Genomic DNA, 25496 nt, shown 5'->3' with positions numbered 1-25496 from the left:
ATTGCATTAAGAGATATGACTGAGGCTGGAAAACATATGAATGTTTAGGTTAAGAAACCCTTGACCTTTAAAAACTATTTCTAGTAAGGCACTTAACTTGCCTGCCTAACTTTATTCCAGGATCTCTAGGTCCTAGTATTGGATAGTTTCATATCAAAATACTTCTGTTAAGCAGATATTAAGTACCTTCTTTGTGTCCAGTATTGCCCTCAGCCCTTAGAAATATACGATCAATGTGTGATGGATTTCCTATCCTTATATTCAAGCTTATCATCTAGGCATTTTGTGAAATGAAAGTTTTCTGAAACTTCCTTGTGGACTGAAAATACTTTTATTCCCCCATTAGATCCTTTTCATTGGGCTTGGCTTCCTCAAGCAAAAGTTCCTTTTTCTGAAGAAACTAGAGAATTAATTCTCCCACGTATCTCTGATATGAACTTTGTGCAAGATTTATGTGAAGATCTTTATGAACTTTTTAAGGTAATTAAATCTTGTCTGAAAATTTTCAAGTGCGATATAATGTAAAAAACATTGGTCTGATAATCAAAAGATGTGCATTCATTTCTCATCTCTCCACTCTGCTAGCTGTCTGATCCTGGATAAATTGCTTAACCTCTTTAATCCTCGGTTTCCTCATCTGTAAACTGGGAATAATGACATTTGTCCTACCTGCCTCACAAGGTTGTTCATGATCAAATGAAATAATGTATGTGAAAGCACTTTGAAAACTGAAAACTATAATCTGTCTATACATACACACACACACATATGTGTGTATACATATATACACACACAAATGTGTATATATATCTACATATACACACATATACTTTTAAAAATTACGATTAGTAATCATTGGAATACTAAAGTAGTTTGAGGAGTTGATTTTCATGAATGCACAAAGGCAACAAAAAAAGTATCACGTCACAGGATACATAGAGTAAGAGAAATTCTATTTATAATTCAACAAGCTTCTTCTAATCAGGTCAACATATACTTAGTGATTTTAGTGCTAAGGTGAACATAGGAGAGGATGGCAACAAATATGTTGGAAATATTGTTCAGGGTTGCAAAATACTCAGATGTCTTGTGTCATTTATAGCATAAATATTTCCAGAAGAAAGTTGGAAGGCACTGGTTATGACAAGTGCTTAGTAACATCACAAAATTGCAGTATTTGCTAACTTAATAGGAAATGGGAGAGTCATTTGTAAATAAGCTATATGTAGACTGTTAAACATTTCCTAGTTAGAACAAAAGTCAAAATTAATTTCAAACTAGAAGAGAGGAGAAAGGCTGGAAGGCACCCAGTGGACAATTACAGTGACTTCAGGCTGACTTATTCAGACAAGCTGTTGATGCTGAAAAATGGGGAATGGATAAGGGTGTAGACATCAAAACAAACTATCACTGTTAACAGAAGCGTGTGTGTGTGTGTGTGTGTGTGTGTGTGTGTGTGTGTGTGTATGTGTGTATGTGTGTATGAAGCAGTCATCACAATGTAGAGAACAAAGGAGCCCAGAAATCCCATTAATAAGCAGACATTTGATCCTCTTGCCAGGTGGAGACATCTAGCAGCCAAGCACTGGTTTAGACTATATGAAGTCATTCACAAAATGTTAACAGTGGAAGATGATGAGTAGTTGTGATTTAATCAGACCAATTATATACAGGGAAGATCTGTATTGGTCATCAATTTTGAAAGCATTTTGGGATTAATTTTAAAATATTTGACAGGAAATGATATTAGTATCGATGACTACCAAACCATTTGCCTATTTTTCATCCTAATAAAAACTTTCTAAAAATTATATGCATAAGCTTCAAAGATATCCTTAAGGAAAATGAGAAGAGAATATTTTCAATAGTTTTCTGCAGCCAACCATTCCTTCCCACTCATAATTGACTGAAAATTTTAATGGTTGCAAGATTACACTGTGTTTAATATATGTTGATTTTTAAAAATTTTTTGAGTAAAGAAAAATAGCAATCTTGAAAGAGTCCTCCAGTGTCAGTATACTAAAATAATACAAGATTCTTTGATGTAGTCAAAAAATGGAGAACTTTGTTTAGTAATCCCTGAAAATAAAGTGAGTCATAAGACAGAGTAGTATATGTTTGCTTCTCTCTTGAAGGCCTTCACAGAATCTAAGCAGAAAAAGAATCATACAAATGATGATGTCCTCCAGATACTCCTGTTTGCCGATGATACTATGCCAATGGCCTTAAAACTCACAATGTTATATGATTTTCTCAGTGGAATTTATGACCACTTGAAAGGGATTGGCCTCATAATCCATACAAGAACTACTACATGAATGAGGAATGTCTTTTGCTTAGAATATGACTTGGAACAAGATGGAAAATTCATTTTGAGTTTGTCCATCAATACATATATTTTAATCACTTGATAGATAATGAACTAGACCCAGGATTAAATAGGAGGGGAAAAGTAGAAAAGATTACATTTGAGATATTGCAAATGTTTTTTGAGAATCTCAAGCTGGTCCCTGACACAAAAATACATTTTTTTAATATCATTATTCTTTTAGTGGTGCTCTGACAACAAAACATGAAACATTTACTCCCACTATTCATTTTCCCATGGACCTTTGGAGAATTAAAAGTGAAAGTGACCCAAAGGTCAATGGGACAATGACTAGTGGGTGTAAAGGAGAGTAACATATCACTAATAATGGCTTATGTTCAAAAAAGTCTCCATAAAAGAAGTCCTGTTGTCAGAAAAAAGAAGTAGGTCATTCATGTAGTGAAAGTAATAGTTGTTGAAAAAATGTTTTGAGTACTTTAAAACTTTTTTTTCGCTAAAGTCCTACTCCAGTCTTGTTGCATGAAGATTCTAGGATAATAGTTTTATAGTTGTAAGTGACCTTAGAGGTTATCTGGTCCAACCATTTCATTGTATAAATGAGGAAACTGAGGCACTGATGTCTCTTTTCTTAGTGACTTTACAAGTCAGTGCAAGAGCTGGAAGGGTTAGACTAGCCAACATGGCAGAGCAGGAGGAAGCAATACAGCTTAGCTTTCTTCCTGTTCACCCCCCACAACTACTCTAGCAATGATCTAGGAATGTCAGACTGAGTAGTGATTGGGGAATCTTTGGAGAAACTGTAGCAGGTTATCTTTTCAGCCCAAGACCACATAAACTTGAAAATCTTTCCGGTAAGATCATGGTAAAGTGACACTGAAATGCTAGCTCTAGCAAGAATATTCTCCCAGAAAAAAAGAATTGAGGAAACCAGCATAGGCAAAATTATCACTTATTGCCAAGGAGATGATGATGTACTTGGAAAACCCCAGAGGCACAACTAAAAATTAATTGGAATCAACAAAGTTGTAGGATGTAATGATTTCACATAAATCATTAGCATTTCTGTTTAGTAATAATCCTATTAGAAAGAGAAATTCCATTTAAAATAACTCCAAAATTATACATAAAATACTTGGGGTTTTACCTACCAAGATACACGCAGGTACTATAATAATACCACTACAAAACACTGTTTATGGAAATAGAGGCCTACATAATGGCACAATGTTATTAAGCTCATGGCTAGGCCAAGCTAATATAACAAATAATATTATCTAAATTAACTTGATTTTATGCCATAACAATCAAACTACCAAAGGATTACTTTATTAAATAAGAAAAAATAACAAAATTGATCTGGAGGAACAAAAAAGAGCAAAAATCTCAAGAGAAATGATGGGGGAAAAGTGAGAAGGAAGTGGGCCTAGCATTCCAGATCTCAGAAGTATATTACAAAAACAATAGTAACCAAAACCATTTTGTTCTGGTTAAAGAATAAAGTGGTTGTTTTGTAGAACAGTTTAGGTACTAAACATACAGAGGTAAGGAACCTGGTGTTCACTAAACCCAAGATGCTAGTTACTGAGGTAAGGATTCATTATTTGACAAAAATTTCTGGGAAAACTAGACATCAGTCTGGCAGAAATCAGGTTTATATTCCATACCGTATACTAAGATAAGCTCTGAATGGATGTATGATTAAAAAGACACACCATGAACAAATTAGAAGAACAAAGAAGAAATTACCTTTCAGATCTATGACTAAAAAAGAGTTCATGAACAACAAGGGTTACAGATCATAGAAGATAAAATGGATAATATTTATTACATAAAATTAAAGTTTTTGTTTATGCAAATCCAGGGCATGTAAGATTTAAAGGTAAATGGTTAACTAGAAAAAAGTCTTTGCAGCAAGTTTTACTGACAAAGATCTTATTCCCAAGATATTTAAGGTACTGATTCAAATTTATAAGAATCAGAGACCTTCCCCTATTGATAAACAGTCAAAGAATGTGAACAAGAAGTTCTCAAGTCATGAATTCAAAGCTTTTTATAAACATGTGAAAAAAAATGCACCAAATCACTAAAAATTAGAAAAATGAAAAATTAAAGCAAATCTAAATCCACCTCACATCAGATTGGCAAAATTGACCAAAAAATGAACATGTTAGAGGAGCTGTGGTTAAACAGGCCCGTTGACATATTTGGTACAGCACAGCCATGAATTAGTCCAGCTATTCTGGAAAGCAATTTGGAGTTAAGCCCCAAAAGATACTAAACTCTGCATACCTTTCTGTTAACCCAGAAACTACTACTCATATATTCCAAGGAGATCAAAGAAGAAAGAAAACACCTATAGATACCAGCTTTTGTTGTTGTATCGTTCAGTAGTTTTTCAGTCATGTCCATCTCTTCATGACTCCATTTTTGGGGTTTTCTTGGCAGAGATCCTGGAATGCTTTTCCATTTCCTTCTCCAGCTCATTTTACAGATGAGAAACTGAGACAAACAGGAGTAAGTGCCCAGGGTCACACAACTAGTAACTGAGGCCAAATTTGAACTCATGAAGATGTGTCTTCCTGATTCCAGACTTGGTACTTTAGCCACTGTGCCACCTAGCCATCTCGTTGTAGCTTGATATAGATGATTGGTAATTGAAAAAAATTATTTAAAAAAAGCACATCGAGGGCTTTTTGATACAAAAAGACTTCTGAGTATGTGCTCTGCAGTGGACAATGAGTTTATTGTCTAAGAGTCAGCTTATTTAAGTTCAGTGAGGCCAAATCATGAGAAGGTTAGTCATCAGGTGATGAGTTGCTTTTGTCACAGAAATTCATGAAGATAGTTTACTAAGGTACAGATGTCTTATAATCTACTTACACAGAAATCATGTGTCTTTTAACAAAGACGTTTTAGATTTCTAATAGTTTTATATCCTAAAATCTTGGTATTTTCTGCTCCACTAGTCTCATAATGCTAGCCAAAAAAAATAGTTACTAGTTAAATATCATGAGTATGCTTAGAAATGTTAAATAGAAATAAAACTACAGTACTCCTGTAAAGAAGCTGTTGTTTTCTAAAATTAAATTTTAGCAAAGTTAACTTTGGATAAGTATGATGTTATTTATCAGTGAATTTATGTTTGAATTAAACTCACGCTGCTTTTTGTTTTCAATTATCAAATTTGATCATTTAAGTTTGTGAATTTGAATTAAATTGTACAATTCATTATTACTCATGCTAAGGCAAATAATTTATAGACAAGATCTTGCTGTTAAGAAACTTGTAATGTTTTTTTTTCTTTCTGTCATAAAGACTGATAAAGGATTTGACAAAACCACTTTTGAAAATCAGATGTCTGTAATGAGAGGCCAGGTAGGTCATCTTTTTTGCAATATTTAAATTATTGTATAGAAAAGAAACTATGATGCTTAAATTTATCCAGTTTCAGTTGGGCCCTCACTATTGCATGCCAGTTCTTTTATTCTTCCCTGAATGGAGGCAGGGAAAGGAGGATGGGTCTTCATTTATATGTTTATTTGCATTTTTATTGATATCTTTTTGATTTTATGTTACCCAGATTTCCCTGTTTCCTTTACCCTCCTCCCTCCAAGAGAGCAATCACTTAAAACAAGAATTTTTTAAAGAAAAAGGGGAAAAATTCAGCAAAATCAATAAATTGAGAACATCTGACAAAATTTGCATAACTGTTTGCTCTTTCCCAACTGCCTTTAAATGTGTCCACATTTCCCTCATCCAAAAATTTTCATTTGACCCTATTATCCCTTCAAGCTATCACCACGGTCCTCACACAGACAAAATCCTAGGAAAAAGCTATCTATACTTATTTCCTCCACTTTCTCACTTCCTATTCTTCAACCCCTTGCAGTCTGGCTTCTCACCATTCTACACAACTGAAATTGTCCACTCCAAGATCCAATAATATCTTTTTCTTAATAGTGCCAATTTTAAGTAGATTTCTATTCTCCAGGACAAGAATTGCATTTCTCTATTTATAATATTTACATATTTACAATGCTGATAAAGTACAATATTATTCACTTCTCTCCCTCTGCACACATTCAAGTATTCAGAATGCCTAGAATTTACACAGAAGCTCATCTTTAAACTGCCTCTTCACACAACCTTTGCTACAAATTTGGCTCCTTCAGTTTTTGAAAAGTTGTGGAAAATGTTCTTTTTTTTAGTGCATTTAGTCAGTCTCTTCAGTAGTAGATCCAGCAGATACTTTTAGATGGGCTACTCTATCAATAAGAAGTCTACCACACATACCTATAGTCATGACTCCCACTCTCTGATTCATCTCAAGAATGGTAGGATTGCAGACCTTTTCCAGTTTTTTCTACTGGTGCTCACACTCCTCCTTCTTAACAGTTTGGTTCTTATCAAGTCAATTTATTGCGTTTTATTACATTTGTCAAGGATTGTCTGATTGTCTTTATCATCAATTTTGCCTTGTAGTTTCTCATCCTTCATTGCAGCCTTCTTATGAAAGCATAATATTCAGTTGATTTCTTGGAAGATATCTCTCTCTGCCTTTCTCAGCTTCCTGGACCATGTTTTAATGTGTTCTTTCTTTGAGTAGCCTTTTGTCATTGCTGATGGTGATCTTATTCTCCTTGCTTGTGCTCTTATCTACAGCAGAATGTCATTTGAGATTGTTATTTGCATCAATGTCAGAGGTCACTTCAATCTAAGGAACACCCTAGAGTAGAGGGGGATTCCTATGAACTCAAATTGGCCAAATAGTCTGTTATCCTTTGTCATTGTCATAAACCTGTATAAGCACAGGAAGCTAGTTGTTTGAGTAAGTGGTGAAGGACTTTGTCTGCTTTGTGGGGCATGGTGACATTAAGTTTGATAAGAATTTTCACAACTCTTCAGCAGTTTCCATATCAATGAGAAAAAAAGCATGACATCCAACAGCAGTAAATCTTTGTCAGATTTATCCTCAGATAAGATGGCAGCCTGGATAACAGTATAAGCAATAGCCTCAGTAGGATTATTACTGTTGATTAGCTCTTTACCCCTAGAGAAGTGTTGTAGAAGTTTTTGGAATTTGAGGATAAGAGTAGAATCATGGATCTGTGACTAGGTTTTGGCATCCCTTAAAGCCTTTTCCTTTGGGTTCCTTTGTGCCATAAAGGAGGTCCACATTTAGTTCTTCAGAGTGGGTGCAGGTGATAGGTATAGAAATTGGTACCTTCATTAAAGGAGTTGTTTACAATACTAGAATACAGTCTGCACTTTGCATGTTCACAAGTGAGACTGAGGAGGTGGACAGCCTTCTTGTTCTCAGTCATGTCCTTAGGCTTGTACTCAGCAATAAATAGTTCACCACACAGTTGTCAAAGTCCTCCCCAACCAGAGTATCCTGTACTATGGAACTTGACTTGAAAGATGCCGTCTTCAATGTTGAGGATGGAGATTTGAAAGTACCACCTCCGAGGTCAAAGATCAGTATAGTTTTCTTGGGATCAACCTTCTTGTCCAAGCCATAATCATTCATACTAACATTTAGCTCATCGGTGACTCAGAGCACATTGAGACCATCAGTGATCTGAACTCTGCAGGTGCCTGACCTGGGTTTCAATCTGAGCAGCGGTAGATTGCTGTTTGAGTATAGTTTCCAACTAGCTGGAAAGCTCTTTTGGTTCAGAGTGACAGAATTATAGGCTCCCCTTTGTCTGGAATTCTTGCCCTGGTTATTCTTCCACAGGCAGGGCTAGATGCGTAAAATGAGACCCCACTCTGCTTCTGAGGTCTGAACCACATCACTGCTGCTTGCTTCTGAGCTTTTTGGTCCACTACCCAGGGCCTCCCTGCCAGAGAGTATTGGTAGAGGCACAGGTCTCCTTCTTAGTCTACCCTGGATTTTTTTTAACCTAGAACTGTGGTAGTGGGCTACAAAACTGCCAATTGCCACTTTTCCCTATTACAGTAAGCCAGTAGGGGTCTGTGGGTTCCTTGCTATGAATCTGGAACCTAGTCTTACAAGGGTACACATCTTCTCCCTGAGCTCTGAAGTACTCCATGCATGACATGCTTCTGGTCCAATCCTAAATACTTTCTCCCCATGCTGACTTGCTAAACAATGAATTACTGACTTTTTCTAGGTTTTTGGTCTTATACATTTTCTAGGGCTTGGCTGTATTGATTCCTTTGCTCTGCCATCCTAGCTCCACCTCCTCAAAATATTGTGTATGAGGAATTTGAAGTGGGTCAGTTTGGCTAAAATGTAGAGTTCATTATGGGGATTTGTGTGTAATTAACCTGGAAAGATAAAGTTAGTGCCGGATTTTAAAGGGCTTTAAATACCAAACAGAGGAGTTTGTGTTCTATCTTAGAGAAAATAGAAAACTGCTAAAACTTTTTTGAGTAACACAGGATTTCTTGGTTACATGACCAACAAGCTGGAGGACTGGACATTTTTTCTGATCCTGATGATCTCTCAGAGCTCTCAAAAACAGAAATTATGTTCCACAGATAAAGCAACTTCACCTATCTTTATAGTGTAGGACAACAAGAACTCCAAAAAAGGTAAAACCCCCATGAACCTGTGCTCAGTGCACCTTCTCCCCCATAACCTACCATGCCCTCAGCAACAAAGCTGTCCCAGTCACTCAGACCACGGGCTTACATTAGAATGCATCCCCACACTCTGAAACTCCTCTCCCATCTTTCTAGTGCCACAGAGATCTAAGCTCCAAACTTGAGAAATTTGCTGAGTCCTCCATGGCCAGTGCTGTGTTAGGGTTCTCTGCTGCAACAGAGCTTTTTAGGAGAGTGAAAGAAGAGAAGGAACAGGGCAGGACATCTGTCTCAGCTTGTAATAGAGCTCAACCTCACCCTTTCATGTGCCTTGTACATGCACACACACACCTCCTTGGAAAGTCAAAAGTCCAAATGATTGGATACAATAGTACCAGCATAGAAGTGTTCTGTGTTGCTGGGCCAGAGAACTGAGAAACATAGGGAACAGGACAGGGTACTATGTGTGAGGGACTATGGCACTCTATTAAGCCCGAGGGAGACAGCCCACCACCCAACTAGGGCCAGTTGTGTTTCTCCAGAAAGTCACTTGGGCAGAGACCTAGGCTGGTCAACTATGTATTGTTCGGCATAGGAGAAGGCTGAGACACTTGGAGATCTAACCCTAAGGAAACTACTGTCAGTGGGGAAGGAGTCAGAAGGTGAGCAATAGGGGGAAATAAAGAAAAAAAAAGACTGAAAGTTTCAGGAGGAAGAAAATTCAAAGACTTTGAGCATATAAACCAATAGGGAAGACATTAACAGCAGAAGGAAATATGACCTCCAGATGTAGTAAATAAGTTTAGGCTTCAGTGAATAAATACTTCAGAACAAAGGGACATTATTTAGCACCTTATGAAGCAGAGGACCCTGTGGATTTCAAGGAGACCATAGAACCACAAAAGAATTCCTAAATGGTTTGAAAAAGAAATGGGAATTGTCAGTGCAGAATTTATGGCCTGCATACCAGAAATAATCGGCAAAATAGGAAAACTTGAATCGATGGTGATATGTCTCAGTGAAGAAACAAAAGAGAGAACTGATTGGGTATACAAATTGTTGTTGTTCATCCTTTGTTCTTTTTTTTTTTTTTGGAGGGGGAAAGGCAGGGCAAGCGGGGTTAAGTGACTTGCCCAAGGTAACACAGCTAGTAAGTGTGTCAAGTGACTAAGGCCAGATTTGAACTCAGGTCCTCCTGACTCCAGGGCCGGTGCTCTATTTACTGCGCCACCTGTCTGTCCCCCATCCTTTGTTCTTGAGGAGGATCAGGGACATCAGGAGAGTGATGTCTTGACTTGCAAGTGAATTGGATTTAAGTGAGGCAGAGCTGTGCAAAGTCATAAGACTCACTCTCTCCTCCAGAGCTATCAGACCTAGGTCAGGACTACTGGTGATGGCTCCTGGGTATACAAATATACAGAAGTGAAAGAAGAGAGGCAAAAAACAATAAATTAAAATAAAACATGCTGTCCATAGAAGTCAATCATATTGATCTTGAAAACAGATTGAGAAGAACACAAGTTAAAAAAAAAGACCTGAACACTGTAATAAAAGAAGATAGCCCAGAACTTCTGAGAACAAAAAACAAATCACCAATTGAAAGAATACATAGGTCATCTTCAAGGGCAAAGAAACAAAAAACAAGGTTATAAACTTTAAGACACATAGTGGTTAGATTTTTTTTTTTTGGAGAAATAAAAATTCTGCTAGTGACCAGGAATGACAGTCAGATCTCTAAGAATATCAGTTTGGCACCTTTGTGGAAAATGGGTTAGGTGGAAAATGAAAGGAGATCAAGCAGTAGGCTATTAGAGTTATTTCCACTGTGAAGTGAGAGGTGATAGGAAACTGAACTAGATTGGTAGCAGTGTGAGTGGAGTGAAGGGGATAGATGCAAAAGATGTTGAGGAGGTGATATTGATAAGACATGTCATCTGAATGAATATAGTGCAAGTAAGAACAAGCATGAAGACCTAGGCTTCAAACATGGCTAACTGGAAGAATGGTGGTGTCCTCAACAAAAGTAGGGAATTTAGGAGGTAGAATGAGTTTAGCTGGGGAAAATAAGTTGTTTTGACATGTTAATTTGGAGATAACTATAAGACATCTGATAGAGATGTATAGCAAGTAGTTGAAGATGTGGGACTAGAACTCAGGAGAAAGCTGAGGGCTGGAAATAAAATTTTGATATCGTGTGCGTAGATGGGAGCTGATCAGATCACCAAAAAAAGAATATATAGAAAGAAAATAAAGCCCAAAGGAACTTCAGTATATACCCACACAGAGGGAGTGGGACATGTACTATGACCCTACAAAGGATATTAAGAAAGGGTCATGGACGGGGCAGCTAGGTGGCACAGTGAGTAGAGCACCTGCCTTGGAGTCAGGAGGACCTGAGTTCAAATCCAGCCTCAGACACTTGACACAGTTACTAGCTGTGTGACCTTGGACAAGTCATTTAACCCCATTTGCCTTGCCTTCCCCCCTCAAAAAAAAAAAAGGATCATGGAAATTGAAGTTGATGAACTTGGAAAAGTATATTTGAGGGAACAAGCTGATGATTATTGAAATGCAGGAAGTGACCTAAAGAGGGAGAATATGAGTCAGATATTAAACTAGCTAACTGTCAGGATCTGGATCTGGACAGGTAATATCTGGATGGAATGAACCTGAAAAGAAAGAAGTTACTGAGTGATAGTGGCTAGGGAGAGGATCTGGAAGTGGCAATGAAGAGCAAGAACCATACCTATTCCTTCTTGCCTACAGTGTTGATGGGCAAGAGAGAAGGTAAGAAGGTAACAACCAATACTAGAGTGAACAGGAGTGGGGTATCTTTTTTTTATGTAATTTTTACTTTATTGGCATGGCCCAACCATGAACACTGAATAGTCTCTAGGTCAGGATTGTCCAACCTTAGGTTTTTATTGAAACAATAGACAATATATTTTGATTTGCCATTTTAATGAGAGCTCTGTGATAGCTCAGCTTTGGTTACTGAAGCATTTATGTAAATTTCTGTGCTTGTAGGCAGGCCTGCAGGCTGCATTTTGGACAGCCCTGCTCTAGGTATTTGAATGATTCTTCCTTTTTTCTTTTTTTTTTTTTGCACTTAGGTTGAAAAAAATTTATTACAACATTGTTTCACAAGCTTTTGAGTTTAAATTTTCTCCCCCTTCCCCCTCCCCAAGATGGCATGCAATCTGATATAGGCTCTACATATACATTCATGTTAAACATTTTCACAATAGTCATGTTGTAAAGAAGAATGATAACCAATGGAATGAACCATTAGAAAGAAGATATAAAACGAAACAAAAAAGAGGAAGAGCAAATAATATGCTTCGATCTGCATTCAGACTCCATAATTCTTTCTCTGGTTGTGGATAGCATTTTCCATCATGAACCTTTTGGAGTTGTCTTAGAACCTTGCATTGCTGAGAAGAGCCATGTCTATCAAAGTTAGTCATCGCACAGTGTGGCTGTAACTGTGTGCAATGTTCTCCTAGTTCTGCTCCCCTCATTCAGCATCAGTTCACGTAAGTCTCTCCAGGTTTTTCTGAAGTCCATCTGCTCATCATTTCTTATAGCACTGTTGTATTCCATTATCACAACATGTGTATCTCACAACATGTTCAGCCATTCCCCCATTGATGGGCATCCCCTCAATTTCCCATTCTTTGCCACCACAAAGAGTATTTTTGTATGAGTATTTTTATGTATGAGTATTTTTGTACATATGGGTCCTTTCCCCATTTGTATGATCTCTTTGGGATATAGCCCTAGAAATGGTATGGCTGGGTCAAAGGATATGCACAGCACTTTGATCATAGTTCCAAATTGCCCTCCAGAATGGTTGAATCAGTTCACAACTCCACCAACAATGCATTAGTGTTCTGATTTTCCCACATCTTCTCCAGCATTTGGAATTTCCTGTTTTTAGCCAATCTGATAGGTGTGATGTGGTACCTAAGAGGTGTTTTGATTTGCATTTCTCTAATCAATAGTGATTTAGAGCAGTTTTTCATTTGACTATAGATAAGGGATGGGGTATCTTAAAAGCACTTTTTTTGTTGAATTCTTAAAGAAATGGTCAGTCATCTAGAGTCCAGTAACTTTGCATTGATTCAGTGTGAAAAACTCTTGGGAAACTTTCTTTGGTAAATGTATGAAATAAAGAGTAAAATCTCAATAGTGAAAGTTCTTCAGTGACTGGTAAATTAGGGTCAAGATGTGGCTATAAGTTATCTTGCCATCATATAGAGTGAAATAGGATAAAATTGTAAATAAAAATAATAATAGGAAAAGTGATATTAAATCAGCATTATCTTATGCATCTGCCAGGACCACAATGTTTTTTGCTTAAAATTAAAGATACATGTGTGTCCATATATATTTATATAAATACGTGTATATACATACATAAATCCACACACACACACACACACACACACACATATATATATATACATATATATATATATATGTGCGTGTATGTATATGTGAAGAAATGGTGTATGAGATTGTACCTACATTGGTTATGGTCATAGAGAAATTAGAATAGAAGTAATTCGTCTTAAAGGCTGTGGTCAACTGAGGAAACTATATTTTAGGGAAAGAAAGAGAATAAACATTTATATAAAGCCTACTACATGCTAGGCACTGTGCTTACAAATACTATTTCATGTGATCCCTATATCAGCTTTGTGAGATAGGTGCTCTTGCTATCTCCATTTTATAATATTTTATGTATTGGTTTTTAGTTTTCTCAATTCATGGAGACCTGGAAATTTGGCTAGAGCAGCCTCTTTTATCCAGCATTGATGGGTAAAGTAAAATTCTAGATAAATTAATTTTTCACATAAAGTTAATCCCTTTGAAGTACCTACACTTTATTTTAACCATTTGGGGTCCTAGTTTCTTAAACAGAATTGACTTATTTAATTTTTTCTTGAAGATAGGCTCTTCAGTATGAATATCAGTTTTATTTCTGTTGTGAATGCAATGGTGCTATTGGGATCTATGAGAGATTTCATATACATAGGAATTTTCCTTCTGTAGAACACTCCATATAGATAGATAATATATAGATAGGAGCATTTGTCCAAGCAATAAAAGGTGCCAGACTGCTTATTTCTTGCATTTCTTTTTTATAATTTTTCATTCTCCTCCCAGGTTGTCAGCTTTCACTTTCTGCTACTAATGTGACCATTAATGTAACTTTAATTTTGTCCAACCCTTTTTATTTGCTACTTGCTTTTGTGGGCTGAGAAACCAGATAACCAATCTTTTTAGAACTGATCCTAAATTGAGAATAGTCTCCCAAGGAGGGTTTTGAGTGGCTAAATTTTGGTATATGGATATGACTTCTGCGTTTTCCTTTGGGACTTGTTTACATTTAGAGATAGATGAAATTGCCAAAGTTAAGTGAAATATCACTTTTTTTTAATATCTAAAGAGTAAAATACATAAAATCTACCTCTCATTGGTATGCTTTTCCAACTCCCAGTTGTCTGTTTTATAAGGGATTTTACATTGGGCTCAGAAAAGCGCAGACATATGTTTTGGGAAAAGCATAGGTTAGTGTAATAAAATAACAGTATTTTAATTCGTGGTGATTTATATTCCTACTGGTTATTACATAGGAATATCCTGAATTGAACTGAAGAGGATAGAGTGGAAAAACTGGCCTAAACCGGGGAAAGATGATGCTTGTAGTTTACCCTTTCTAGTACTAATAATTTTAACTTGATTACCGTCAAACTAATGCAGTGATTGTCTATTGAATATCCCTCTTTTTTAAATTGATGATTGGACTCAGGTTTGTAAAGATATGTCACCTTGGACTGCATCTTAAGTTTCTTTGCTCTTCAGAGTACATTCCATTCCCATCTAAAACTTCTGGTTGGTGCAAAACAGTCTTGTTTTATTTGAAGGTCTTTCTCCTTGTCACTTCCAGAATTTGATGTTTGCCATTGGAATTGTTCAATTTAGCCATTTCATATCTTGGAGTTTGCCGCATAGGGTTTTTTTCTGGAGACAGTCTGGACTCTTTGAATTAGCGCTTTTTTGTGTGTGTTCAGAGAAGTTCAAAAGAGTTTTCTTGTATTATTTCTTTCATTATAATGTTCAAAGTTCTTTTTAAATTGTTCCTTTGAAGACCTCTGAACCTTGTTATCTCTGTGCACCTTGACTTTGAGATCAATATGTTTTGCTTATATAGAGATCATCTTTCTTTTAACATTATTGCTTTTTTACAGCTCTTTGTCCACATTGTCCTTCACTTCTGTGTATTTGAATTCTCAGCCAATTGTCTTCTCCTTTGTTTCTTTGATAAGATTTGCCACTGTGGTTTCAGTCAAGTTTTTTTCTGTTCTGCATATTATTTATGATTTGAATGCCATAAATTTACTTTTAGAATTCTTATTTCTATCTTGAACCATTTAAGAACATCCTGTTCTGATTCCATGTTCTCTTGAGAATCCACAGAGTTCTCTGCTTCATTAGGTGTTGATTTACCTTTGTCTTGCTATATTTATTCAAGACATTTGTATTCATTTATCTAATCTGGAGGCCACAATCCCTTCTGTTATTAATATCTTCCCTGTTGATTTATATGTTAGTGCTCAAAGACTTTAACTGAGTTTTTTCCTTCTAAGATTTTTGGCAATTTTAGTAATTTATCCCTGTATTCCTCTCTCACTTTCTGAGTCCTTTCTCCTTCCCCTTGGATTGTGGTACCCTCAGTGGTTGGACCTCAGAGCTGCTCAGCCACCTCCCATTTACTTATCACTGGGTTCAGTTTCTTTCCCAAATGATTTTTTTTTAGGGGGAAAGGGGACAGAATTGGCCGTAGCTGGATGCTAGTCCCTCTTTCCTTTAGGCCTGGTAGAACCCCAAACACACACTGGCATCTTACTCTAATTCCTTCTGAACTGAGCCCTGGCTGAATATTGTTGCAACATAGCACTATCATACCATGCCTCAGGCAAAGCGGGATTCTTACTTTCCAGAGTGCATGGTGAGGAAAGGTGGGGAAAGGTGATTTCTGTTCTGAATTGGTCAGTTTACACATTCTTGCCAAATCATAGTGGCTGGAAGGGAAGGAGACACTAAATGAGCATGTTAGAGATTAGGGATTAGCCTTCTGTGCTTTTAGTTTATTGGACTGTTACCTTGTTAGCGTTCTTTGTTTCTTAAGACTTTGAAAACAGTTGAGATGCTTTATCTCTTACACATTATTCCTATTTTGGAAAGCTTAAGGATCAGAAAAAATGTCTGCTAGAGATTAGTCAATCAATGATAGTTATTAAGCACTTACTATTTGCCAGGCAGTATAGTAGACACTGGAGATATAAAGAACATCAAGAAGAACCCACAGTCCCTGTGGAGTGCACATTTTAATGGATATGATAACATTTAAATATCAAGGTACATAGAAGATAGATACTGCTAAATAGTGGATAGAGCACTGAGCTTGAAGTCAAGAATACTTAAGTTCAAATCATTCCTCATCCATTTTTTTTCTTGCTAACTGTATTTACCTGCCTTAACTTTCTTTTGTTTGATGAGCTTATGGGTCGAATAACCTTCTCAACTCTGATTTCTATGTTGGAGTGCTTCAAATATCTCCTTTTATCTTAAAATCTGTCTTTTACTGATGATTAAACTCAGCTTTGCAAAATACATTAATTTGTAGGTACAAGGCAATAGTCTTGGCTTTTTGAAATATTATTCCTTTTTTTTTCCATTTCTCATAATCTAAGAGTAGACATGGATGATTCAGATGGTATTTTCTTGTTAACTAATGGACTGCAATATTTGTTTCCAAAGTTTGATCACAGCATTTCTTGGTATGTTAATTTTGTGTTTTTCACATTTGACCACCTGAGGAATTTCTTAAATTACACTTTGTATTACTGTGCAAATTTCCCGAAGCATTCAAACTTTATTTCATTATGTTCCTCTGGAAGAATTGTGATGATTCTCAGATTGTCTCTGTACATTGTTTCTTCAAGGTCAGTTGCTTTGCCTTGTAGAGAGGTCTTATGTTTTCATTCAAACTTCTTGTTTTTGGACTTTATTCTGATGACTTTTCTTCTACTGCTGCAGTTTTTTAGTTGAAACTCTTCTGTTCTCCTTTTCAGAGAATCTGCTACTTTGAATAGATTATTTGTTATTTTCACAAATTTTCTACTCTCCTGTTTGTTCATTTCTTCCTTCTGATTTGGCACCTATTTTAATTTCCTTATTGTGCCTCTGAAATATTTTGGAAGTTCATTTTTTAAAAACTGACTTATTTTAAACAAATTTTTTATGTTGAGTTCCAGATTTTCTCCCTCTCTCCAGCCCTTCTCTCCCCCCCCATTGAGAAGGCAAGCAATATGATATGCATTATATATGTGAAGTCATGTGAAACGTTTTTATAATAGCAATGTTACAAAAAATCAAGAAAAATAAAGTTTAAAAAATTTTTTATTTTGCACTCAGAGTTGTTCAGTTCTTTCTCTGGAGATGGAAAGTATTTTTCATCATGGGTCCTTTGGAGTTGTCTTGGATCATTGTCTTGATTAGAATAGCTAAGTCTTTCACAGTTGATCATTAAAATATTATTGTTACTATATACAAAGATGTTCTGGTTTTGCTTACTTTGCATCAGTTCATATAAGTCTTCCTGGGTTTTTCTGTACCCAATCTGTTCATCATTTCTTATAGTACAGTAGTATTCCATCATAATCATATACTAAAACTTTTTTAGCCATTCTCTAATTGATTCTTCACTTTATTTTGGAAGTTCTTGAAGTTGTTCAGTTACCACATAGGGATTTTTTTCATAGTTGAGGGAATATTTTCTCTTTTTCAAAGATTTCTGAGCTATTCATATTATGATATCACTTCCAAAAATGTCATTTTCATGATATCCTCTAGTTTAGATAACTAATTATCTAAAACTTTTTGATTAATCATTTAAATTTAAGGTAAAATGAGATTTGTTGATCCCAGTGATTCCTCTTTTCATAGAAATGACTGCTTGCCAGAATCTTGGATAAAAGAAAATGGAAATTGTATATGGCCAAATAATGGAAAATATTAATTGAAAGATTTTTTTATTGCTTATTATGCCTTTCTATAGATTTTAAACCTTACTCAAGCATTAAAAGATGGGAAGAGTCCTCTTCAGCTAGTACAAATGCCGCGTGTGATTGTGGAACGAAGTCAGAGTGGAAGTCAGGGCCGGATTGTCCATTTGAGTAATTCATTCACACAGACTGTGCATTGTAGGAAGCCTTTCTTTTCTTCCTGGTAGCTGATGTAAGATGAAGCACACTGGACTCTTGCCCTTAATTACGAATGTTATATAAAAGATTTTGTAATAATGTCTGTACACAGCTCCAACTGCCAAAAACTGCCAAAAACCTCAGATAACTTAAATCTTTAAAAAGGTTGCTTTTTGAATGTAATCAAAAGTTTACAGTTTTTGTGTCCAAAAATTGTGGATTCTACGTCAGGGAATAAGCAAGTAACTCATTGTTTATATTGTATTTTTATAGGATAAATGTACTTTATTGTGTTGATGCTACTTTAAAAGAAAATTTTACAGTTTACATATGCTGGAATGACTATTCACTTTGGAATTCAAAATAGAAAATTATATGTCTGTTGTTCAGTTTGACTATGAGAACGTGAGTTTGTGAGATTACTCTTTATATTGCCCTTGCAAATGAAGGGAATATCCCTGTTAAATTTCTTCAGATTCCAAAATGCCTTAGTTTTGAAACTGACCCATATGGGTTTGAATGCAATAGTCAATAGAAAAATGAATTAGAATAGTTATATTGCATTAAAAAAAGCTGCTGTTTCTGAAACTTGAAAAACGTACCTGAAAAACAGTCTTCTTTGTACTAGGGACCAAAAAAATAGTTAAATTTGCTTTAGACATTTGTTCTTTTGTGTGTCTACTTTAAAATTATTTTTGGAGAATTGTTCATATTACTGTTTTCTTTCTCTAAGATCAAAGAAGACTTGGTATAATAAAGGTGCAAAATTCAGTTTGAGAGTGAAAAATGAGGGGTTTATTCATTGGCTAGTGTCAAAATGAGTCTCTAGGTACTTAAGCTTTGAAGTATTTATCACTAAATGTTCATTTATATGTCTTGCCATAGGATCTAAGAACAAGCTGCTTTTATTAATAATGAATTTTTCAAAGTGAAAAATTGTACCCCAAAATATATATGAGATTGCATTTGGGGCCCTACTGTGTACTGAGCCTTTAAAGCAGCTTATTTTTTTTTTAAATTAATTTATGTTATTTGATATTTCAGTTTGTATTCTAATTATAAGTCAGTTTTTTAAATTATCTGAACAACTGATAGAGACAAGTTAAATAGATGATCCTAAAAATCATTTACATTTGTTTCTGAAATGCATTTTTATATTTAACTTGGCTATATCCGACACTGAGAATTTGTAACACTTTGAATTGAATTGAATTGAAATTCAAATTGAATTGAATTAAATTGAATTAAAATAAGCTATGTGAAAATCAGACTTCGCGAGAAAGAGACTCAGCTTTTACCTCCTATACTACTTAGCTCACTGATCTCTTTGCCACTTCATTCTGGGAGTGACCACATTACTATATTACTCAGTTCGCCATCACCAGAACCGTCCTTTCACATTCTTGAGTTTACAGACTTGGTTGCTTGCACAGGCTGAAGGTGGAGGGAGGACTTTAATTGCTTGTTGTATAAAAGAGGTTTTCCTCAGATGTTGAGCCAGAGTAAGACATAGAGAATTCCTTGGCTCTCTAGTTAGGTACCATTTCTGACTTCTGGTTTGTGAGCATATTTTTGAGGCCACTGACCTCACATTACAGAAATGAAGTAGAAACCATTGTCTTCTTGGTATCTCCTGCAAATAATCTGAAAAGAGAATCATCCAATTTAGGATAATATAGAGTTGGTTGTAAAATTTAAAATGTATCCTAATCTGTTTTCTCATGAATAGTAATTAAAATTGGTGTTTCCAAAAGTTGTGACATACAGGGGAAAAAGTACCTGTGTTAAGTGCTATTTTTGAACATTACTCTAGTTTTTCAGTATTTCACGCTTTGCTATGTTGTATTTTTTAATGGAAAACAGAAATTTGCTTCAGTGCTATTATTTTATGATGCTATAAGAGAAGCTAGCACGTCATTAGGATCTCCTATTTAAAATGGCCCAGTTATGCCTTAAAACTGAAGGAAATATGCACAATAAATATTTCTGAATTCTGAATGCAAGTCAGTAGAACAGTGATATTTTATAAGCTTTTCAGAATCTTATTTCTTATGTAAATACTTCATTAAAACTTTTTAAAATGAGTATATTTGAAGTTGCCAAATAGAAGACTTAAAATAATAAAAATCATTGTCTCAAAGACCAAATTTGTCTTGTGTCTATTGAATAATTAAAATGTATGTTTGCACATTACTGTAGATTACAATATAAATGGAGCAATATTTACTTTTTTGTGTGTAACTTAGTATTAAAGTTAAATCCTGAATTATGTGGGGGCATATGTTCCTTAGAGACATGTAACTAAATCTCTGTTAATCTCCAAATCATCTTCCTCAGGCATTTAATTTTTTAAGACTTTAGAGTTGAAGAACAGTTGCCACTATGCATTGGTAGAGATTTCCTCACCAGGGATTCCTACACACCATTAATTCTCAAACTTTTTGGTCTCAGGCCCCCTTTTAAAAATTATTGAGGACTCTCCAAAGAACTGGTGTTTATGAGCACTATATCTATTGTTATTCACTGTGTTAGAAATGAAAATGTCTCCATATTATTACAGAAATAGCTTGGATTTTACCAATCCCCTAAAAGGGAAGGGCCATACTTTCCGCTACAAAATGTTGCCTTTCTGATGCTACTTACTAATTGTTACAAGATGTAATCAAAATAGTTCTTAGAGGCAAATTCATGTTACGGAATATCTGCATTAATAATAGAAAAAGATACTGAAGTAAATCAAGTCTATATTTGAGAATTCTAGATCCACTGTCATAGAGCTAGCTAGTGTTGGAATCAGGAATGCAAACTGAGTTCTCTGGCTCCAGTACCAGTATGCTTTCCATTATGCCATGCTCCCTCATGCCACCTCATCAAGAAAAGAGCAGAGTCAATATGACAGCGTAGAGAAAGCAGTTAAGTTCTCCCAACATTCTCCTCCAAAGAACATTAAAATAAAGACTCAAATTGAATTTTGTAACAACAGAGCCAAGAAAAGGGTAGGACAAGAAATTTTTTCTAACCCAAAACAGCTTAGGAGATTGGAGAGGCCTGTGACACTGGGGTGGGTGACTGCCTGGAGCCCACATGGCACCAAAATCAGCTGTGGGCCTTGGAGGCAGCAACAGCAGTAGTTGCAGTTTTGAGAGTTCTCAAGACAGAGATGGTAAAGGATCCAACAACTGGTCAGAAAAAAATTACAAGAGACCCCCTGTGTTAGGACAGGGTGCTGTTTGGAAACTTCATGACCTTTACTAGCTTTCTGGTCATTTTTCAAGCTGAGAGAAGCTCTTGCAGTAATGAAGGAGCAAAGACCCTAAGGAGCAGTACTTCCTTTGCAGTCACAAGGGATCAGGGATCCTTAGGAGTAGTGTTGATTTTGGTCCCAAGAGAGTAAGGGCCCTTCCTGAGTAGGGACCAGAGTGTAGACCAGGAGAGCAGTGACCACACCTTTCCTCATCACACCATCATGGAAGTACCAAAAACTTCCAAACCCTCAGAAGTAGATCTGAAAACAGCAATTCAGAAAAAGCCTGAAATTTGAAAGTGCCCCTCCCCATCCTCCCCACTCTGTGAATGGAACCAAGAAATAGACTGGAAAAATAAGCAAGCAACAACAAGAAGAACCTGACCATAAAAAGCTGCTGTGGTAACGGGAAATCAAATCATCAATTCAGAAGACAACAATGTCCAAACAGCTACAAACAAAGGCTCAAAGGTGGGGGGGGGAGGGGAGGTGAATTGTGTGCGAACCCAACAAGAATTTTTGGAAGAGCTAAAAAAGTTATTAAAATTAAGAGTAGTAGAGGAAAATGGGGAGGGGAATAAGAGCAATGCAAGAAAATTAGGAAAAGGCAATTAATAGATTGGCAGAAGACAAAAAATACTGAAAAAATAACACTTAAATACCAGAATTGGACAAATGGAAAAAGAGGTACAAAACTTAATGGATAAAAATAAATTCACTGAAGAAAATAATTCCATAAAAAGTAAAATTAGGCAAGTGGAGGTTTATAATGACTCCATGAGACATCAAAAAATAAAAGTCAAAAGAATGAAAAGGTAAAAGAAAATATGAAATAATATCTTTTTGGAAAAATGACAGAAAACAGATTGAGGAGAAGTAATTTAAGGGTTATTGGACTGTCTGAAAGTCATGGTCAAAGAAAGATCCTAGACATTGTATTTCAAGAAATTATAAAGGAAAACTGCCCTGATATCCTAGAACTAAAGGGTAAAATAGAAATTCAAAGAGTCCACCAATCACTGCCTAAAAGGGATCCCAAAATGAAAGGTCAGAATATTTCAAGCAGCCAAAAGGATTTGAATATCATTTAGCCACAGTCAGGATTTAGCAACTACCATTTAAAAGAGCAGAGGACTTGGAATATGATACTCCAGAAGGCAAAGGAGTTAGGATTACAAATGAGAGTCATCTACCCAATAAAACCGAGTATAATCCCTCAGGTGGAAAAATTAATATTTAATGAAATAGAGGACTTTCAAGCATTACTGATGAGAAGACCAGAGATGAGTAGAAAATTTGGCTTTCAAAAACAAGGCTCAAAAGAAGCCTTAAAAGGTAAATACAGAGAAATTGGGGACCCAAAAAGGTTAAACTGTTTACATGGGAAGATGATACATGTAACTCTTAAGAACTCTATTGTTATCAGGCCAATTGGAGGGAACCTACATAGGGAGCATGGGAATGAGTCAATTTTGTTAGGAAAAATAGACCTAGTTAAATGAGATAAGCTGGAAAACTGTACATCTTGCTGAAAGGTACCATAGACAAGTAATATCAATACTAAACATCTATTGACAAAATGACATAGCATACAAATTCTTAAAATGAAAAGTCAAATGACTTACAAGAGGAAATAATAAAACTATACTAATAGAGGAATCTCAATTCTCCCCTCTCAGAGTTAGATAAGTCTAAGCGTAAATAAGTAAGAAAGAAGTTGGGAAGATGAATAGAATTTTAGAAAAGTTGGATAGGGTAGACTTCTGGAGAAAACTGAATATAGAAAGGAGTATGTCTTTTTTCTCAGCTGTACATGGCACTTTCACAAAAATTAACCACATATTAGGACATAAAAAGCTAACAAATGCAGAAAAGCAGAAACATTAATTGCACCCTTTTCAAACCAAAATGCAAAAAAAAAAAAAAGACATTCAATAAAGGGCTGTGGAAACATAGATTAAAAATTAATTGGGAACTAAATAATCCTAAAGAATGAGTGGGTCAAAGAACAAATCACAGAAACAGTTTCTTTAAGAATAATGATGACAGTGAGACAACATAATTTCTGAGATGAAGAAAAACCAGTACTTAGGAGAAAATGAATACATCAATAAAAGAAAAGAGTAGATCAATGCATTGGCATGCAACTAAAACCAGAAAACACATTAAAAATTCCCAATTAAACACTAAAATGGAAGTCTTTAAAATCAAAGGAGAGATTAATAAAATTGAAAATTAAAGTTATTGAACTAATAAAATTAGAGCTGGTTTTATGAAAAAAACCACCAGATAAACCATTGGTTATTTTTATTTAAAAGAAAACCAGTATAAATTGCCAGTATAGAAAATGAAAAGGGTTAATGCACCACCAGTAGAGATAAAATTAAATCAATTATTAGATTTTGCCCAAATATATGTCAGTAAAATGGGCAATCTAAGTGAAATGGATGAATATTTACAACAATGTAAATTTGCCCAGATCAACAGAAGAGAAAATAACCCTATCTTAGAAAAAAAAAATTGAGTAAGCCATAAATGAGCTCCCTAAGAAAAAATCCTCAGGATCAGATGAATTTGCAAGGGAATTTTACCAAACGTTTAAGGAGCAATTAATCCCAGTACTATATAAAATATTTGAAAAAATAGATGAAGGAATCCTACCAAATTCCTTTTATGACACAAATATGGTTTTCATACATGAACCAGAAGGAGCAAAAAACAAAGAAAAAAACAACAAGCCAATTTCCCCCATGAATATCAGTACAAAAGTTTAAAAAAAAATACTAGCAAGGAGACTACAGCAATACATCATATCCCAAAGATCATACATGATGACCAGGTGGGATTTATACCAGGAATTCAGGGCTGGTTCAATATTAGGAAGACTATAAGCATCATTTACCATATCAATAAGGAAAACAACAAAAATCCTATAATTATATCAATAAATACAGAAAATTTTTGACAAATTACACCTATTCAAATTTAAAACATTAGAAAGCATATGAATAAATGGAGCCTTTCTTAAAATGATGAGTAACATAACGATATATAATTATTATATATTATAACATATTATATGTTACTTGATACTATAATAAGTAAAACCAAGAGCAAGTATTATCTGTAATGGGGATAAACTAGAAGACTTCCCAGTAAGAATAGGGTGAAGCAAGGATGTCCATTAGTGTAATTATTTTTCAATGTTGTATTAGAGGTGCTAGTTATAATAATAAGACAAGAAAAAGAAATTGAAGGAATAAAAATAGGTAGAGACGAAACTATCACTCTGCATATGATACGATGCTATACTTAGAGAAGCAATTAAAAAACTAGTTGAAACAATTAACAGCTTTAGCAGAGTTGCAGAATATAAACCCATATAAATCATCAGCCTTTATACTACCAACAAAACTCAGAAGGAAGAGCTAGGAAGAAATTTCATTTAAAATAACTGCAGATAGTCTAAAATACTTAGAAGTCTACCTGCCAAGACAAAACCAGGGATTATGTAAATGCAAGTACAAAATAATTTTCACGTAAATAAAGACAAATCTAAACAATTGGAGAAATACTAATTGCTCATAGGAAGACCAAGACAATATAATAAAAATGAGAATTCCACTTAATTTACTTATTTAGTGTCATATGGATCAAACTACCAAAAAGTTAATTGGTAGAGGTAGAAAAAAAATCATAATTCATCTGGAAGAACAAAAGGTTGAGAATATCAAGGGAATCAATTAAAAAATGTGAAGGCAGCTTAGCAGTACCAGATTTCAAACTATGTTACAAAGTGGTAATCATCTTAATTTATTACTGGCTAAGAATAAAGTGGTGGATCAGAGGAATAGATTAGGGACACAATACATAGTATTATATGACCATAGTAATCTAATGTTTGATAAACCCAAAGATCCAAGCTTTGGGGGCAATAACTCACCATTAAAAATTGCTGGGAGAACTGGAAAACAGTTTGGCAGAAACTAAGTGTAGCCCAACATCTCACACCATATACCAGAATAAGTTCAAAATGGGTAAATGATTTAGACATAAAGGATGATACCATAAGCAAATTAGGGGAGCATAAAAAAAT

At 35.2% G+C, this 25496-nt stretch overlaps 1 protein-coding gene across 1 annotated transcript in view; it reads left to right on the top strand.

Moving 5' to 3' along the window:
• The window catches only part of PI4K2B (phosphatidylinositol 4-kinase type 2 beta), a 38804-nt gene extending 18510 nt beyond the window's left edge, over nucleotides 1–20294 (top strand). The window contains exons 8-10 of the mRNA XM_036763707.1: nucleotides 347–480; nucleotides 5645–5704; nucleotides 18012–20294. Of these exons, the coding sequence (XP_036619602.1) occupies nucleotides 347–480; nucleotides 5645–5704; nucleotides 18012–18185 (368 nt within the window). The 3' untranslated portion in view covers nucleotides 18186–20294. The remainder of the gene's footprint in view (nucleotides 1–346; nucleotides 481–5644; nucleotides 5705–18011) is intronic.
• Nucleotides 20295–25496: the final 5202 nt, after the last annotated feature.

Source organism: Trichosurus vulpecula, chromosome 6, assembly GCF_011100635.1.
Source record: "Trichosurus vulpecula isolate mTriVul1 chromosome 6, mTriVul1.pri, whole genome shotgun sequence".
In the NCBI taxonomy this organism is placed as follows: Eukaryota; Metazoa; Chordata; class Mammalia; order Diprotodontia; family Phalangeridae; genus Trichosurus; species Trichosurus vulpecula.
Note: the sequence above shows the minus strand (reverse complement) of the source record. Positions and strands in the feature narration are given on the sequence as shown.